The sequence below is a fragment of the Rhinopithecus roxellana genome, chromosome 12, assembly GCF_007565055.1.
Source record: "Rhinopithecus roxellana isolate Shanxi Qingling chromosome 12, ASM756505v1, whole genome shotgun sequence".
Lineage (NCBI taxonomy): Eukaryota > Metazoa > Chordata > Mammalia > Primates > Cercopithecidae > Rhinopithecus > Rhinopithecus roxellana.
In genome coordinates this window covers 111,143,693-111,160,993 of record NC_044560.1, presented here as the reverse complement: position 1 = coordinate 111,160,993, position 17,301 = coordinate 111,143,693, and the positions used below count along the sequence as shown (strand labels likewise).

Below are 17,301 nucleotides of genomic sequence, written 5' to 3'. Positions count from 1 at the left end.
GGGATTCTTAATCCATATTGTCAGTCAAAACGATGACAAAGACGTAAGAAGTTATTTATAAAATCCCCGCAGTGCTGCCTGGGGAGGAGGGCGTACAGAACAGTTCCCTAAATTCTGAGACAGAAACACAGAAGGAAATGATTTCACAGTAGGTAGAAGGAATTCCATTAGCACAGCGGAATTAAAAAAAAATTGTTAAGAATTGAGGTGCTAGGCCGGGCGCGGTGGCTCAAGCCTGTAATCCCAGCACTTTGGGAGGCCGAGACGGGCGGATCACGAGGTCAGGAGATCGAAACCATCCTGGCTAACACAGTGAAACCCCGTCTCTACTAAAAATACAAAAAACTAGCCGGGCGAGGTGGCGGCGCCTGTAGTCCCAGCTACTCGGGAGGCTGAGGCAGGAGAATGGCGTGAACCTGGGAGGCGGAGCTTGCAGTGAGCTGAGATCTGGCCACTGCACTCCAGCCTGGGTGACAGAGCGAGACTCCGTCTCAAAAAAAAAAAATAAAATAAATAAAAAATAAAAAAAAATTGTTTTCCAGCTCCGTAGGCACAAAATCTGTTTTTATAAAATGGAGATGATAAGAACCATACTACTGGTAGGGTGCGGTGGCTCACGCCTGTAATCCTAGCATTCTGGGATGCCAAAGTGGGCTGTTCACCTGAGATCAATTCAAGACCAGCCTGGCCAACATGGTGAAACCCCGTCTTTACAAAAAGTACAAAAATTAGCGGAGCGTGCTAGCGCGCGCCTGTAATCCCTGCTACTCGGGAGGCTGAGGCGGAAGAAATCGCTTGAACCCGGGAAGCGGAGTTTGCAGTGAGCTGAGGTCAAGCCACTGCACTCCAGCCTGGGCGACAGAGTGAGACTGTCTCAAAAAAAAAAAAAAAAAAAAAAGTTATACTATTGTATTGGAGGGAAATGAAATTTGACTTGTGATCTTCTTGGCACAGAGTCCAGATAAAGGGAGGATACCTGGTAGCTGCTGGTGGAGCTTGTTCCTGCCCCATGACTTTCTCCTGCACTGTGATTATACTGCCCACTCCTGGCTACAGGGCTCTGGCTGTACCTCCCATGTCCTCCCTGTCACCAGCGTTCAGTCACATTGGCCTGCTTTTGGTTCTCCTGAGGCCCCATGTTCTTTTCTGCCTCCTTAGCCTGGGTTTTTTGCTGCAATCTACCTGGCTGGCTCCTTCCCATCCTTCAAGTCTCAGCCTGAATGTCGCTATCTTGAAAGGCCTTCTTGAACCCCATTCTAAAGCAGATACCCTGTGCCCGGCCTCTTAGTACTTTTATATATATAAAAGATTTGAATCCCCACAACAAGCCAAGAAGAAGGCACTATTATCACCCCTGTTTTACAGGTAAGAAGTCTGATGCCCAAGATCCTACATCTGCGAATGGCAATGTTGATATACAAAACCAGGCAGTTTGGCTCCAAAGTCAGCACTTTGGGCTGTACAGGAGAGACACAATAGTTACCAAAGGTAGACAGTTTCCCCACATCAGATTCATAGACCAGAAAGGTGGGTGTCTCACTCAGCACCCTATACATCATAGCCTTTATCTTTTATGTTCCTGAAAGTGCTTTTGAGCTATTAAACTACGTATAACAATATCAAATTCATAGAGGCATTATAGCAAGGTGGTTAAGAGAACAGACTGCTGATGGTATGGTTGGACCCAGGCAGCCTGAGCTTAAACTTTAGTCCTGTTCTTCCTGGCAGTTTATGAACTTTGCTTTTTCTTTTTTTTTTTTGAGATGGAGTCTTACTCTGTCATCCAGGCTGTAGTGCAGTGGAGTGAGCTCGACTCACTGCAGTCTCAGCCTCATGGGCTCAGGTGATCTTCCTACCTCAAGTCTCCTGAGTAACTGGGACTACAGGTGCATGCCACCATACCTGACTAATTTTTTTTTTTTTTTTTTTTTTTTCTTTTGTATTTTGGTAGAGACAGGGTCTCGCCGTGTTGGCCAGGCTGGTCTTGAACTCCTGAGCTCAAGTGATCTGCCTGCCTCGGTCTCCCAAAGTACTAGGATTATAGGAGTGAGCTACTGTGCCCCGCCAAGTTATGAACTTATCTGCGCCTCAGTTTTCTTATCTGTAAAATGAGAATGATGTAGAAATCTTTCATAGGGTATTTGTGAGGATTAAATGAGGTCACATATCCTAGGCACTCAGAACAACACTGGCACATGGCAAGTACTCTATTCATGTTAGCTAATACTGATACTATGACTGTGTATTTGGGGTAATATTTATTTATTTTTCTTGTTTGGCAGTACAGAGTTGATCTGTCTTGCAAAGACCTAGTCTAAAAGTGACCATTCGTACCAATGCCCAGTAATGCTGATCGACAGATAAGACAACATGAGTGCCTGGCTTGGTTGTTTATGTTGGAATCCTGGCGCTACCCTTTCCTGGATGGGTAACCCCTTTTGGCCTCTGTTTCCTCATCTGTTTGGTTCCTTTTCTTTTTCTTTTTCTTTTTTTTTTTTTTTTTTTGAGACGGAGTCTCATTCTGTCACCCAGGCTAGAGTGCAGTGGCTAGATCTCAGCTCACTGCAAGCTCCACCTCCCGGGTTTACGCCATTCTCCTGCCTCAGCCTCCCGAGTAGCTGGGACTACAGGTGCCCGCCACCTTGCCCAGCTAGTTTTTTGTATTTTTTAGTAGAGACGGAGTTTCACCGTGTTAGCCAGGATGGTCTCGATCTCCTGACCTCGTGATCTGCATGTCTCGGCCTCCCAAAGTGCTGGGATTACAGGCTTGAGCCACTGCGCCCAGCCTTTTTTTTTTTTTTTTTTTTTGACAGAGTCTCACTCTGTCGCCCAGACTGGAGTGCAGTGGTGCCATCTCAGCTCACTGAAACCTCCGCCTCCTGGGTTCAAGCGATCTTCCTGCCTCAGCCTCCTGAGTACCTGGGATTATAGGCATGGGCCACCACACCTGACTAATTTTTTTGTATTTTTAGTAGAGACAGGGTTTTGACATTCTGGCCAGGATGGTCTCAAACTCCTGACTGAGCCACCCCCCCAGCCTTGTTTAAATTTTAAATATTACTGTTCATGTGTTTTTTTACTTGTTGAAATCTCTCAAATTTCTGGACTATGAATCTGATGTGGGGAAACTGTCTACCTTTGGTCACTATTGTGTCTCTCCTGTACAGCCCAAAGTGCTGACTTTGGAGCCAGACTGCCTGGGTTTGTATATCAACATTGCCATTCGCAGATGTAGGATCTTGGGCATCAGGCTTCTTACCCGTAAAACAGGGGTGATAATAATGCCTTCTTGGCTTGTTGTGGGGATTCAAGTCTTTTATACATATAAAAGTACTAAGAGGCCGGGCACAGTGGCTCTTGCCTGTAATCCTAGCACTTTGGGAGGCTGAGGTGGGTGGATCACCTGAGGTCAGGAGTTCGAGGCTAGCCTGGCCAACATGGTGAAACCCCGTCTCTACTAAAAATACAAAAATTAGCTGGGCATGGTGGCGTGTGCCCGTAATCCTAGCTACTCAGGAGGCTGAGGCAGGAGAATCGCTTGAACCCAGAAGGCGGAGGTTGCAATGCGCCAAGATCTCACCACAGACTCCAGCCTGGTGACAGAGCAAGACTCCATCTCAAAAAACAAATAAACAAAAAAAAGTACTTAGAAGCTTATTCACAGGTCACCTTCTCACCACGGCATTCTCCCCCTTCCCCTGCACTCCTGACCTCCTTATCTGCTTTCTTCTCTCTTGCACCCGTCATTACTTGGCATCTATTTCACATATTTGTTCTGCTCCTTTTGTATGTCCTACATACCCATCACCAGTAGGACATGAGCCCCACGAGGGCAGGGATTTGTCTCTTCCTCACCACTCTGTGCTCTTCACCTAGCGTCGTATTTGTCAAAGGAATGTTGAGAGAACAAGTGTTAGCTGCTGATGGATGGCATGGCCACAGAAGCTCAGTGAGTGGGTGTTGAATGCAGCAGGATCTGAATGGGTGGCCAAGGCAGCTGCACCATGTGCTGCCAGCTGGGGTGGGTGCCTCTGACTTGGGCTTTTTCTTTGCAGGTGTCACTCGAGAAGGTGCTTGGCATCACAGCCCAGAACAGCAGTGGCCTAACCTGTGACCCTGGCACAGGTCATGTGGCCTACCTGGCAGGGTAAGCAGATAAGGGCCTCAATGTCCAATCATTGCTAGGGAATTTGGAGCTTGGAGCCTGAAGCCATCCGTAAATTGCTCTGAGCCTCATCTTTTTCACCTGTAGAATGTGGATAATGGGGCCTGCTTCTGAGAGCTGTGGAGAGGATTCCATAGCCCCCTGTCTGTCTAGAACAGTTCCTGGCATGTAGTGAGTGCAATGAAAGCCTTTATTATGACTACAGCGGGGAGGTGACAACGATTCTGGGAAAGACAGGTGATTAAAGTCCATGCTGTGGTGTCAGGTAACCTGGATTTGTGTCCCAGCTCTGCCATGTATGCTGCTCTCTGAGCCTCTTCCTCTGCCTCTGTAAAACAGAGCTAGTGACCCTCTCTGCTTGCATAGTTGAGAAGACTGAAGAAGATGCTACAGCTGTTCATTCCATAAATACTCATGTAGCCTGGCACTGTGCTAAGGACATCCCCTCTATGGGTTTGTTTGCTTATCTATAAATGGGCCTACAGAGTCCTGACCTGACCTGGCAGTTGTGAGGATTTAAAACAATTACATCTCTCTCTCTCTCTTTTGTTTTGTTTTGTTTTGTTTTTTTGAGACAGAGTCGGGCTGTGTTGCCCAGGCTAGAATGCAATAGTTTGAATAGCCAGGCGCGGTGTCTTAAGCCTGTAATCCCAGCACTTTGGGAGGCAAAGACGGGCGGATCACGAGGTCAGGAGATCGAGACCATCCTGGGTAACACGGTGAAACCCCGTCTCTACTGAAAAATACAAAACACTAGCCGGGTGAGGTGGCGGCGCCTGTAGTCCCAGCTACTCGGGAGGCTGAGGCAGGAGAATGGCGTGAACCCGGGAGGCGGAGCTTGCAGTGAGCTGAGATCTGGCCACTGCACTCCAGCACAGGCGACAGAGCGAGACTCCGTCTCAAAAAAAAAAAAATTAAAAAAATAAAATAAAATAAAATAGTTTGAATAACAGCTCACTACAGCCCCAACCTCTTGTGCTCAAGCGATCCTCCCATCTCCACCTCCCACGTAGCTGGGACTACAGGCACATGCCACCACAGCCAGCTAATTTTTTGTAGTAGAGATGAGATCTCACTCTGTTGCCCAGGCTGGTCTCAAACTCCTGAGCTCAAGTGATCCCCCACCCCCCATTCACAAAGTGCTGGGATGGTAGCCAGCCTAAGGTCTTTATTAGCCTAGGGCCTGACAGACATTACCTCAGAGGAAGTGCTGGTTTCTATTTAAGAACATAGTGATGTTAAAGTGCCCTAGAATTCTCAGTGTAAACACCTGGAGGAGGGGGAGGAGGAGGAGACCAGAGAGAATCGTCTGTGCAGAGGGAGCTTGTTTATTTGTGGGCTTTTCTGGTGGGAATAGAATCATCCCAGGACCCCAACACTCCCCCCAGTTGAGGCACATTTTCCTCTTTCTCCCCAGCTGTGTGGTGGTGATTTTGGACCCCAAGGAGAACAAGCAGCAACACATCTTTAACACTGCCAGGTAGGCTGAGGCCTGGGCCTGGGGGCAGGGGTGGAACCAGGGGCTTGGCACACCTCCCCTCCCCCGCATAGCCTGGAGGTACTCATGGGTAGGCACTCACTCGTTCACTCACCTGTTGGCTCAGCAGCATTTGCCTGTGTTGGGTGCTGTTCCGTGTGCTGGGGACACAGCAGTGACCAGAGGAGAGGAGAATCTCTGCTGGCTAGAGTGAGACAAGACGGTAAACCCATCAGCAAATTACAGGCTGATCATGATCAGTGCTGTGGAGGAAATGATGGGGGATGTCTTCGGGCAGGTTTGTGGGCAGAGAATAGGAGGAAAACCTTATCAGAAGGCTCAGGGAATGTTGCCTTGACTCTGAGGCCTGAAGGAAGTGAGAGGATGACCCATAAGAAGCTGTAGGGAGAGCGCTTCAGGCAGGGGGTACAGCAAGGGCAAAGGCCCTGCAGTGGTTAAGAATCTCGGGTGCTTTAGAAGCAGCCAGGGATCTGGGTGCCTGGAGAAAGGGAGCAGGGGAGATGAGGCTGGAATAGGCAGAAGCCACATTCCGTAGTCCTTCCAGCCTTGGAGAGGGGCTGCAGAGCATGCTGAGTGCAGAGAGCAGCCACAGGAGGGCGCCATAGGCCAGGGATGTGCTTTTCACCCCCAGCCCTCCAGCAGCTTTCTTCCCTGCTTTGCTTTTCTCCACAGAGTTTGCTCCTATCTCTGATATGCTGTCCAATTTCCTCATTGATGGTGTTCACTGTGGGTCTCCATTCCTCAGTGTGAGCACTCTGAGAGCGGGGACTTTCTCTGAGTTCATTTCTGTGTCCCTAGCACCAAACAGCAGTGTCTGGCACACTGATGGCTATTTCCTAAGAGAAAGACTGAACATGATTGGGGTTTTAGAAAGATCCTTTCAGCTGTTATTGGGGAAGGACCCGCTCCTCTGCCTTGGGGCTAACTGATCACTGTGTTACCATGGGATGTGGTCCCAATAGGGCTGTGACCTTTGGAAGGCACACCATGTCCCTCCTTGGCATAGCTCAGGCTCTGCTCCTTTGGCCCAGTTCTCCAGGTGAATGGATAAGGAGTGGGTTTTCTCCTGCCCTTATGGTCCCTAAGATACGGTCCTTAAGCTACGGCAGGTTCTTGTTATGTGGCAGAAGCGCATTCCCTCTTGAAAGTGGCTTTTTGGACCTTTTGCTCCTAACTGTGGGTTCTGTTACCGGTGATAAGGGCAGAGCTGGGTTCCATTCCTGGCTCAAGCGTCTATTCACTGTGGAATCTCAGGTGAGACACTTCTTTCAGAGCCTTGGTCTCTGAAAATAAAATAGCTGCTGGTAATTGGGAGAGCATTCGTAAGGCAGCAGCTACAAACCAGAGTCACACAAACTTGCCCATTACAGTGTGTTTTAAAGGTTGGATAAGTGGACAACATTTCAAGTTTTTTTTTTTTTTTTTTTTTTTTTTGAGACGGAGTCTCGCTCTGTGGCCCGGGCGGGAGTGCAGTGGCCGGATCTCAGCTCACTGCAAGCTCCGCCTCCCGGGTTTACGCCATTCTCCTGCCTCAGTCTCCCCAGTAGCTGGGACTACAGGTGCCAGCCACCTCGCCCAGCTAGTTTTTTGTATTTTTTAGTAGAGACGGGGTTTCACTATGTTAGCCAGGATGGTCTCGATCTCCTGACCTCGTGATCCGCCCGCCTTGGCCTCCCAAAGTGCTGGGATTACAGGCTTGAGCCACCGCGCCCGGCCGCCCGGCTACTTTTTTGTATTTTTTAGTAGAGACGGGGTTTCACCGTGTTAGCCAGGATGGTCTTGATCTCCTGACCTCGTGATCCGCCCGTCTCGGCCTCCCAAAGTGCTGGGATTACAGGCTTGAGCCACTGCGCCTGGCCCATTTCAAGTTTTTTAACACAAAAATCCACATGTCCTTCTTGTTTGGAGAAGTGAGAAATTCTGGCCTCTGGGGCCCAAATTCCCCTGTGGCAGTGATGGACTGAGCTTAGTGACATTTGTCAGGCCCGTTGTGGCCAGTTCCTCATACCTGTGTTGCCTCCCTAATCCCTGTAGGCAGTGGAGTGGGTGGCCTGGATTTGTAGTAGATGGCATGCAGGTGCTGCCCACCCTGGGCCACCAGTGGGTGTACATTAGGAGATGGTGTGGCCAATGTGGGGGTTTTCTTTCCGACTGCATATCAGAAACACCTGGTCCCTATGCCTCACCCCAAGAGAAAGCCAAATCAATTGATCTGGGATGAAACTTGGGCATTGGCAATTTTGAGACTTTTTATATTGAAATAATTTCAGACTTAGAATAGTACAAAGAGCTCATATATACCTATGTACCTTTCACATATTTCCCAAATGTTAGCTTTTTTTTTTTTTTTGGACACAGAGTCTTGCCTTGTCACCCAGGCTCAGCTCACTGCAACCTCCACCTGCTGGGTTCAAGCGATTCTCATGCCTCAGCCTCCCAGGTAGCTGGGACCACAGGCATGCACCACCATGCCTAATTTTTTGTGTTTTAATGGAGACGGGGTTCACCATGTTGCCCAAGGTGGTCTCAAATTCCTGAGCCCAGATAGTCCGCCTGCCTCAGCCTCCCAAAGGCTGATTACAGGCGTGAGCGAGCCACTGCACTTGGCCAAATGTTAGCATTTTACCACATTTGCTTTATCATTTTTTGTCTATATACATATTAATTTGTTCTGAACTATTTGAGAATCAGTTGTAGACATCATGCCCCTATATCTCTAAATACTTCTGGCCAGGCATGGTGACTCACTCCTGTAATCTCAGCACTGTGGGAGGCCTCAGAGCAGGAGGATCACTTGAGGTCAGGAGTTTGAGACCAGCCTGGGCAACATGGCAAAACCCTGTCTCTACTAAAAATACAAAAATTAGCTGTGCCTGGTGTCAGGCGCCTGTAATCCCAGCTACTCCTGAGGCAGGAGAATTGCTTGAGCCCGGGAAGCGGAGGTTGCAGTGAACCAAGATTGCGCCACTGCAGTCCAGCCTGGGCAACAAAGCGAGACTTCGTCTCAAGAAAAATAAAGTAAAATAAAATAAATACACTTTGGGAGGCCGAGGCAAGCGGATCACCTGAGGTCACGAGTTTGAGACCAGTCTGGACAACATGGTGAAACCCCATCTCTACTAAAACTACAAAATTTAGCTGGGCATGGTGGCGGGTGCCTGTAATCCCAGCTACTTGGGAGACTGAGGCATGAGAATTGCTTGAACCCGGGAGGTAGAGGTTGCAGTGAGCCAAGATCACGCCATTGCACTCCAGCCTAGGTGACAGAGCAAGACTCTGTCTCAAAAAATATATAAAATAAAATAAAATAAAATAAATACTTCAGTGTGTATTTCCTACAAAAAAAAAAAAAAAAGATAGTCCTTCTAAACTGTAATATATCCAGCAAAATCAAGAAATGAAAATTGGTATATCACTCCCATTCACTCCCCAGAGGGCTCCATTCAGGAGTCAGCCTTTGTCCCATGAATGTCCTTTATGGCCAAAGGGTTCTGTCTAGAATCACACTTTGCATTGAGTTGTCCCCTCAGTCTCCTTCAGGCTGACGTGGCTCTTCTGTCTTTTCTTGACTTTCAGAATCTTGACACTTTTTTTTTTCTGAGACGAAGTCTCACACTGTCACCCGCCTGGAGTGCAATGGAGTGATCTCAGCTCGCTGCATCCTCCACCTCCTGGGTTCAAGCGATTCTCTTGCCTCAGCCTCCCGAGTAGCTGGGACTACAGGTGCGCGCCACCACTCTTGGCTAATTTTTGTTTTTTGTTTTTTGTTTTTTTTAAGTAGAGATGGGATTTCACTATGTTGGCCAGGCTGGTCTCGAACTTGTGATCTGCCCGCCTCAGCCTCCCAAAGTGCTGAGATTACAGGCATGAGCCACTGTGCCTGGCCGATCTTGACACTTTTGAGGATTGTAGATGAGGTATCTTGGGTTTATTCTATGCTTCCTCAAGGGCAGACTCAGGTTCTGCATCTTTGACAGGAACAGACCAGAAGGGGTGCTGTGTTCTTCTCAGTGCCTCCTCTCAGGAGGTCTGCCATGACTGGTGGTGTTCACTGGGAGCATTTGGCCAAGGTGTTGCCTTCCAGATTCCTCCACTTCAAAGCCTCTCTTTTCACCTTTGTGATTAGCAAGTATCCTGGGGAAATCTTTTCTGAGACTGTGCAAATATTATCCTGTTCCTCACCAAACTTTCACTCAACTAATCTTAGACTTTGACACTTTTCAGATGCTCCCCAGGGAATTATAATGTACAGCCAAGACTGAGAACTACTGGCTTAGAGGTCAGGGCTCTGTCCTGTCTGGTTAGTTAACCGTAGCAGGGGACTTCCCTGTGTTGCAGTCACCTCATCTGCAAAGTTGGTTCATGAGAGCCCTGACTCCATGAAGCATGCGTGAGGAATCAGTGCAGTGATGGCCACGCAGCATTTGCTAGAGGGCCAGGCACAAGGTCGGGGCATGCGACAGGTTAGAGGTGGCTACAGACAACAGAAACCCCTCCACAGCGTAGCTTAAAACCCAAGAGCATGCTCTTCCTGCGCATCGTAAGTCCGGAGGTGGGCAGCCCAGGGGCTGTGTCTCTGAACACCAGGGACCCCACTTTTTTTTTTTCTCTGTTTTTGAGATGGAGTCTCGTTCTGTCACCCAGGCTGGAGTGCAGTGGTGCCATCTCAGCTCACTGCAAGCTCCGCCTCCCGGGTTCACGCCATTCTCCCGCCTCAGCCTCCCGAGTAGCTGGGACTACAGGTGCCTGCTACCACTCCCGGCTAATTTTGTTTTTGTATTTTTAGTAGAGACAGGGTTTCACCATGTTAGCCAGGGTGGTCTTAATCTCCTGACCTCGTCATCTACCCGCCTCGGCCTCCCAAGGTGTTGGGATTACAGGCATGAGCCACCATGCCCTGCCCCACTTCTTTCTTTTTTTCCAAGACGGAGTCTTGCTCTGTTGCCCAGACTGGAGTGCAGTGGTGCAATCTTGGCTTACTGCAACCTCCGCCTCCCGGGTTCAAGTGATTCTTCTGCCTCAGCCTCCCGAATGGCTGGGATTACAGGCTCCCACAACCACACCTGGCTATTTTTTGTTTGTTTGTTTATTTTTTGAGATGGAGTCTCTCTGTCTCTCCCAGTGTGGAGTGCAGTGGCGTGATCTCGGCTCACTGCAAGCTCCACCTCCAGGGTTCAGCCATTCTCCTTCCTCAGCCTCCCGAGTAGCTGAGACTATAGGCACCCACCACCACGCCCAGCTAATTTTTTTGTATTTTTTAGTAGAGACAGGGTTTCACCGTGTTAGCCAGGATGGTCTCGATCTCCTGAACTTGTGATCTGCCTGCCTTGGCCTCCCAAAGTGCTGGGATTACAGGCCTGAGCCACCGTGCCCGGCCTATTTTTTTGTATTTTTAGTAGAGATGGGGTTTCATCATGTTGGCCAGGCTGATCGTGAACCCCTGACCTCAAATGAACCGCCCACCTCTGCCTCCCAAAGTGCTGGGATTACAGGGGTGAGGCACCGCACCTGGCCTCCATTCCTCTCTCCTTCTGTTCCACCCCATTTATTGTGAGGCTTCTGGTCTTGAAGTCACTTCATGGCCCAAGATGGAGTTCTGGCTGTTCTGTGCTTATTTCAGGAGGGGAACTGGTGGGAAGTGGGGCATGCAGCATGTCAGTTTACTTCTCCTTGGCCAGACTGAGTCACGTAGCTGTACCTGCATAGCTGCAAGCATGAAACTGGGATTATGTCAGTGAGGAAAGAGAGACAAGTGGATATCCAGGAGGCAGCTTGCCCTGTTTGCTGCTGTAAGGAACCACAGGAAGCCTGGGAAGCAGGTTGACTTGATGAATATTCCATGAAGTTGCCAAAGTCTCACTTAGTGACATTTACTTAGTTATCTGCACGCCAATTTACCATCTCATGTAGGGAGACGATTATTGTTAAGGAACAAAGGTAAAAACAAGATTAAAAGAGAGAGGGGAGAAGAAGGAAACCATACAATCTCAGAATGGTGAATCTTGCTGCCAGAAACCTGCCAGCTAGCCTGTTCATTCAAGTCCTTGTGCGGGCTAGCTAGGAGTATCAGAAACATTTTGGCTGTTTATGGATTTTCCAGAATACCTTGAGTATTTATCAGTGGAGCACACGCTGCAGGCTACCTTGATGTCATGTCTGCCAGGATCCTCCCATCAGCACCACCCCTTTAGGCCAGGCCTGTACCATTTCCTGCATCTCTATTTCTCAGTGTTATAGGGTGGGTGGGGTCTTAGGGTACCCACTGCGGCAGAGAGAGAAGAAAGCAGGGTCCTCATACAATGTCTACCCCATTTGAGTTTGGTGTCTCAGGGTGGAAGGGGCCTTTGCATTTACCCCCATTTCTCTGTGTGCTGTGCTGGGCACGCCAGCAGTACTGGCTCTGTGGGAGCTGCTTGAGCTCACCTCCCCTGGCCTCTTCCGAGGCTTGGGAGGCAGGAGAGGGCAGAGTCCTATCAGAGCTGCCAGGATGGGGTCTGACTGGGCACCCTTAGCGGAACCAGTGATCAGCTCTTTTCTTTATCCCCAGGAAGTCTCTGAGTGCTCTGGCCTTCTCCCCTGATGGGAAGTACATAGTGACAGGGGAGGTGAGTCATGATCGTGATTGAGTGGGAGTGGGGGTTGGGGGGTCTCGGGAGCCATTCCTTCTGCTCCCAGCAGGCCTGGGAGTCCCTGGAATAGCTCCTTCCTGGGCCAGAACAGCCCCGTAGCAGATGGGGGAAATGGCTTTTGGGCACACCCTATGGCAATACAATCTTCGGCCTTGACAACCCCTCTAGCCCTGCCTGGTACAGAGCCCAGCAGCAGTAATGACCCCACCTTCCCTAGAATGGGCATAGGCCTGCTGTGCGCATCTGGGATGTGGAGGAGAAGAATCAGGTGGCGGAGATGCTAGGCCACAAGTATGGTGTGGCCTGTGTGGCCTTCTCACCCAATATGAAGCACATCGTGTCCATGGGCTACCAACATGACATGGTGCTCAACGTCTGGGACTGGAAGGTAAGACCAGCAGGCCTGTGGCAGGCAGCCAGCTGCCAGAGCATCCTGTGTCTTGGGCACTGGGAGAGCTACATGAGAGGACGCAGTAAAGTGCTCACTCACCCAACACATGACAGCTATTGAGCACCTGCGACATGCTGATCCCTTATTGTAAGGCACAAGACAGGCACCCAGCTAGAAGAATTATAAATATTTTTATATTGACCAGCTGTGACCTTAGCCAAGTGACTTAACATCTCTGTGAGTCTGTTACCTCCTCTGTTAGATGGATATAGTACTACTTATCTTGTTGAGTTGTAATACTTTAATGAGTTGATAAGCACTGGAAGGCTGGGCTTTGGAACAGCTGTGGAGCTGGCAGAAGTGGGTACCAAGTCCTGGCTCTGCCCATAACCCACTATGTGACCTTGAGCACATGACATCTTCTCCTCTGAGCCTGGTAGGGTTGGGGAGAGGCGCCTCCCTCATGGGGCTATTGAGGGAATTTCATGGGTTATCCTGTGAAGGGCTCAGGGCAGGGCCCAGAGCAGGAGCCCCATCCGTGACAGCCATAGGTTGTGTTGTCCTTACATCCCAGCCATGACTGTCCCCAATACCACGTGTGGGCTGCAGAGCTTAGACCCTTGGGAGAGCTCTGGAACATACTCTCCTGGGGGGACCGTTCCAAGCCTCTGTCCCCTCCTCTGTGGTGAGGAATGAGCAGGTTGCCCCACATAGGTTTCCCCATACAGCAGCTCCCTGGAGGGTCCCAGGAAGACAGACGTGGAGTGGGGACGAGCAAGGAGGCCCAGGCAGTCCCGTGGAATGAGTGCTGGCATGAGCTTTGCACTTATTCTTCCAGAAAGACATCGTAGTGGCCTCCAACAAGGTATCTTGTAGAGTCATCGCCCTTTCCTTCTCAGAGGACAGCAGCTATTTTGTCACTGTTGGGAACCGACATGTGAGGTTTTGGTTCTTGGAAGTCTCCACTGAGGCAAAGGTGAGTTTCTGTCCCTGCTCCTTTAACCAGGCCCTGAGGGAGTCACCATCTGTGGCAGCACGGCCTGTTTCTCCCTGGGATTTGAGGGCAGCGGTCTCGGGCCATTTGACCTCTCAGGGGCCCAGCTGCTGCTTCTGGGCCTACTCTCAGGGGCTGATGCACAGGCCCTGCCAGGAACCCCCTGACCCTGGGACCAGCTCTCATTCTTAGACTGCTGCTTCCAGCCCCCCTGTCCAGAGTGGCAGGGTTCTAGTATTTTCTTTCCTTCTCCTCCATCTGGAAAAGCTTCTTAGAGTTCTCCTGTTTCGTTGTGTCCTATCATCTGGTCATGCAGGACCCATCGTGGCCCTGTTGGGGGCTCAGCTGTGTGGACAGTATCTCCCTATGCCCTCTGTGTCTCCAGGTGACGAGCACAGTGCCCCTTGTAGGGCGCTCAGGCATCTTGGGCGAGTTGCACAACAATATCTTCTGTGGTGTGGCCTGCGGTCGGGGCCGGATGGCAGGCAGTACCTTCTGTGTGTCCTACTCGGGCCTCCTCTGCCAGTTCAATGAGAAGAGGGTGCTGGAGAAGTGGATCAACCTGAAGGTACCATCTCCCTCTCTGCCATCAGTTGGACAGGCTCTTTCTCATGATATGTGTCTGCAGGGGTGTTCATCAGCATTGACCACACACGTTCTGCTTATGTGACTAATGGTGAATGACACCCCCTCTCTGAGCTTCAGGTTCCACATCTGTAAAATGGGAGTACTGCTGCCCTCCCCACAGAGCTGATAAAGAAGTCACGTGAGATAATATAGGCAGTGAGCACAGTGCTTGGTAACCTGAAATGGGCTCAAGGTGACAGTTGTTTTCCCATTACTATTTGATCTACTTCACATTTCTCTTCTCCTTTGAGCGCTCTGGCTGGTAGAGGATTGTATTTTTAAAAACTCAGGGGTACCATTGATTTAATAACTTTTCAGTCAAAAAAGACTACACAAAATACATGAACTTTTATTTATTTTTAATTTTTTTTTTTGAGATGAAGTCTTACTCTATTGCCCAGGCTGGAGTACAGTGGCGCAATCTCGGCTTACTGCAAGTTCCGCCTCCCAGGTTCAAGCGATTCTCCTGCCTCAGCCTCCCAAGTAGCTGGGATTACAGGCGCCTGCCACAACGCACAGCTAATTTTTGTATTTTTAGTAGAGACAGGGTTTTACCATGTTGACCAGGCTGGTCTCGAACTCCTGACCTTTAGTGATCCACCCATATTGGCCTCCCACTGTGCCTGGCCATAAACTTTTAAACTAAAGCATGGTCTATCGATACATTGCAGAGCTTCTTTCCTTTAGTATCTGAAAGTTTGTGTCCAAGCCATTTTCCCATCTGGAATCAGTTGCCCATTTGGCTATCAGCCAGAGCGTTGTGGTTTTCTCTCCTGTTCCTTGCTTGCCTTTGTAACTCACTCCAGAGATCACCTTTGAGGTTAATGGCATGTGGAAGAGTTCCAAGTTTTATATTTGTCCTAGTTGGTTAAACATCATTTTCTCTTTTCAAGCAAGTGAAAAGCTTTCAGTAGATAGATGTTTAGTTCTTAAGCACTAAATGACTCATAAATTAAGTCCCTCTAGATTTGGAAACACTCTTTAAACTGTGTCTAGAGGTCTAGCACTTCCTAGTAGGATAGACAGTCCTTTCTAGATACTATAACTTTTTTCTGTACTGCTTCGGAGTATAGTCGTTATGAAGTTGTTTGTAAGCAAAAGGGAATAAAATTTAAGCCTAAAGTCCAGACGCAGTGGCTCACATCTATAATCCCAACACTTTGGGAGACCGAGGTGGGTGGATCACCTGAGGTCAGGAGTTCAAGACCAGCCTGACCAACATGGTGAAATCCCATCTCAAAATACAAAAAATTAGCTGGGTGTGGTGGCAGGCGCCTGTAATCCCAGCTACTCTGGAGGCTGAGGCAAGAGAATCGCTTGAACCCGGGAGGTGGAAGTTGCAGTGAGCCAAGATCGCACCGTTGTATTCCAGCCTGGGCAACGACGGAAAAAAAAAAACTCCGTCTCAAAAAAAAAAAATTTGGCCGGGCGCGGTGGCTCAAGCCTGTAATCCCAGCACTTTGGGAGGCCAAGACGGGCGGATCACGAGGTCAGGAGATCGAGACCATCCTGGCTAACACGGTGAAACCCCGTCTCTACTAAAAAAATACAAAAAAATTAGCCGGGCGAGATGGCGGGTGTGCCTGTAGTCCCAGCTACTTGGGAGGCTGAGGCGAGAGAATGGCGTAAACCTGGGAGGCGGAGCTTGCAGTGAGCTGAGATCCGGCCACTGCACTCCAGCCTGGGCGACAGCGCGAGACTCCGTCTCAAAAAAAAAAAAAAAAAAAAAAAATTTAAGCTTAACATTCAACCCTGTTACTACAAGTGACTTACCTGAAGTTGCAGTCTGCATAGCTACGTTTCTCTGTAGACAGCAGTGACATCTCTGTCTCCGTTCATGTCTCTGTCTACCTGGGGGCACATGTCTTTCAATAGCAGCAGTATACTATATCCTGATTTCAGAAATCTTAAAATATGCAAAAATGGGTGTCTTAGACCCAAGGAACTATAAGTCTTCTCTGGAGGCCTAAGGCTACTCTGTCAGTCCCCATGTCCCTGGGCCAGGCCACATGAAGCGCCATATCCACAGGGGTCCCTTTTGCCCCTACAGGTCTCCCTGTCTTCCTGCCTCTGTGTCAGCCAGGAGCTCATCTTCTGTGGCTGCACAGATGGGATAGTCCGTATCTTCCAGGCCCACAGCCTGCACTACCTCGCCAACCTGCCCAAGCCACACTACCTTGGGGTAGATGTGGCACAGGGCCTGGAGCCCAGGTACTGCCCTGCAGGGAGAGGGAACGGGAGGGGCCCACCCAGAGTCTCTCCACTGACATTCATCCGTGCTTCCAGATCCATATATCTGTCCATCCCACAAATACTCATCATGACTCTCAGCCCTGGGCATTACAAAGCAGAAAAGTCCTTGCCTTCCAAGGCAAGCTTCACAGTGAGAAGTGAGGCTGGGTAGGGGAAGAAACAGTCAGTGAGAAAACAAAGGAATAAACAATATCATCTCAGATAGCGGTCAGCACGGTGAAGAACAGTGCAGAGAAGCTGTGAATGTGGTGGAGTGTTTGCATCCACATGACTGACCCCTACTAAGCAGCTGCTAAGTGTCAGCCCTGGGCTGGAAGCAGGATACACCTATAGTGAAGCAGCAAAATCTCTACCTCTGTGCAGTATAGCAGGGGGGCTCAATGAGAAACAAGTAACAAAGAAGGTAATTTCAGATAGGCATCAGTGCTTTGGGGAACACAGCAAGGACTCAGGAAGGAGAGTGCCCGGGGTGGGCTGTGCTGATTGGGTGTCTGGTGAGAAGGAGCCGCTGTGTGGAGAGCTGGGTCCCAGCAATTGAGGTGACAGTACACCGGGCTTGTCATGTTGCAGGAATAGTAAGGGACTGTGTGACCAGAGCCCAGTGTGCCCGGGGAGGATGGTGGGAGATGAGGCCAGTGTAGGGCGCCTGTAGTCTATCCTCAGGTCAGTGGGCAGTTGCTGGGGGTTTCAGGCATTGGGGTAAATGACCAGGCCTTACATGTTAGGTCCCTCTGCTGCTGTGTC

General features: G+C 49.6%; 1 protein-coding gene across 3 annotated transcripts in view; it reads left to right on the top strand.

Moving 5' to 3' along the window:
* The window catches only part of WDR62 (WD repeat domain 62), a 51,740-nt gene that overhangs the window by 892 nt on the left and 33,547 nt on the right, over nucleotides 1-17,301 (top strand). For all 3 annotated transcript variants that reach the window (XM_030942554.1, XM_010368803.2, XM_010368802.2), the window contains exons 2-8: nucleotides 4,056-4,147; nucleotides 5,583-5,645; nucleotides 12,211-12,268; nucleotides 12,510-12,680; nucleotides 13,522-13,659; nucleotides 14,063-14,245; nucleotides 16,355-16,515. In XM_030942554.1, coding sequence (XP_030798414.1) covers nucleotides 4,056-4,147; nucleotides 5,583-5,645; nucleotides 12,211-12,268; nucleotides 12,510-12,680; nucleotides 13,522-13,659; nucleotides 14,063-14,245; nucleotides 16,355-16,515 — 866 coding nt within the window. The remainder of the gene's footprint in view (nucleotides 1-4,055; nucleotides 4,148-5,582; nucleotides 5,646-12,210; nucleotides 12,269-12,509; nucleotides 12,681-13,521; nucleotides 13,660-14,062; nucleotides 14,246-16,354; nucleotides 16,516-17,301) is intronic.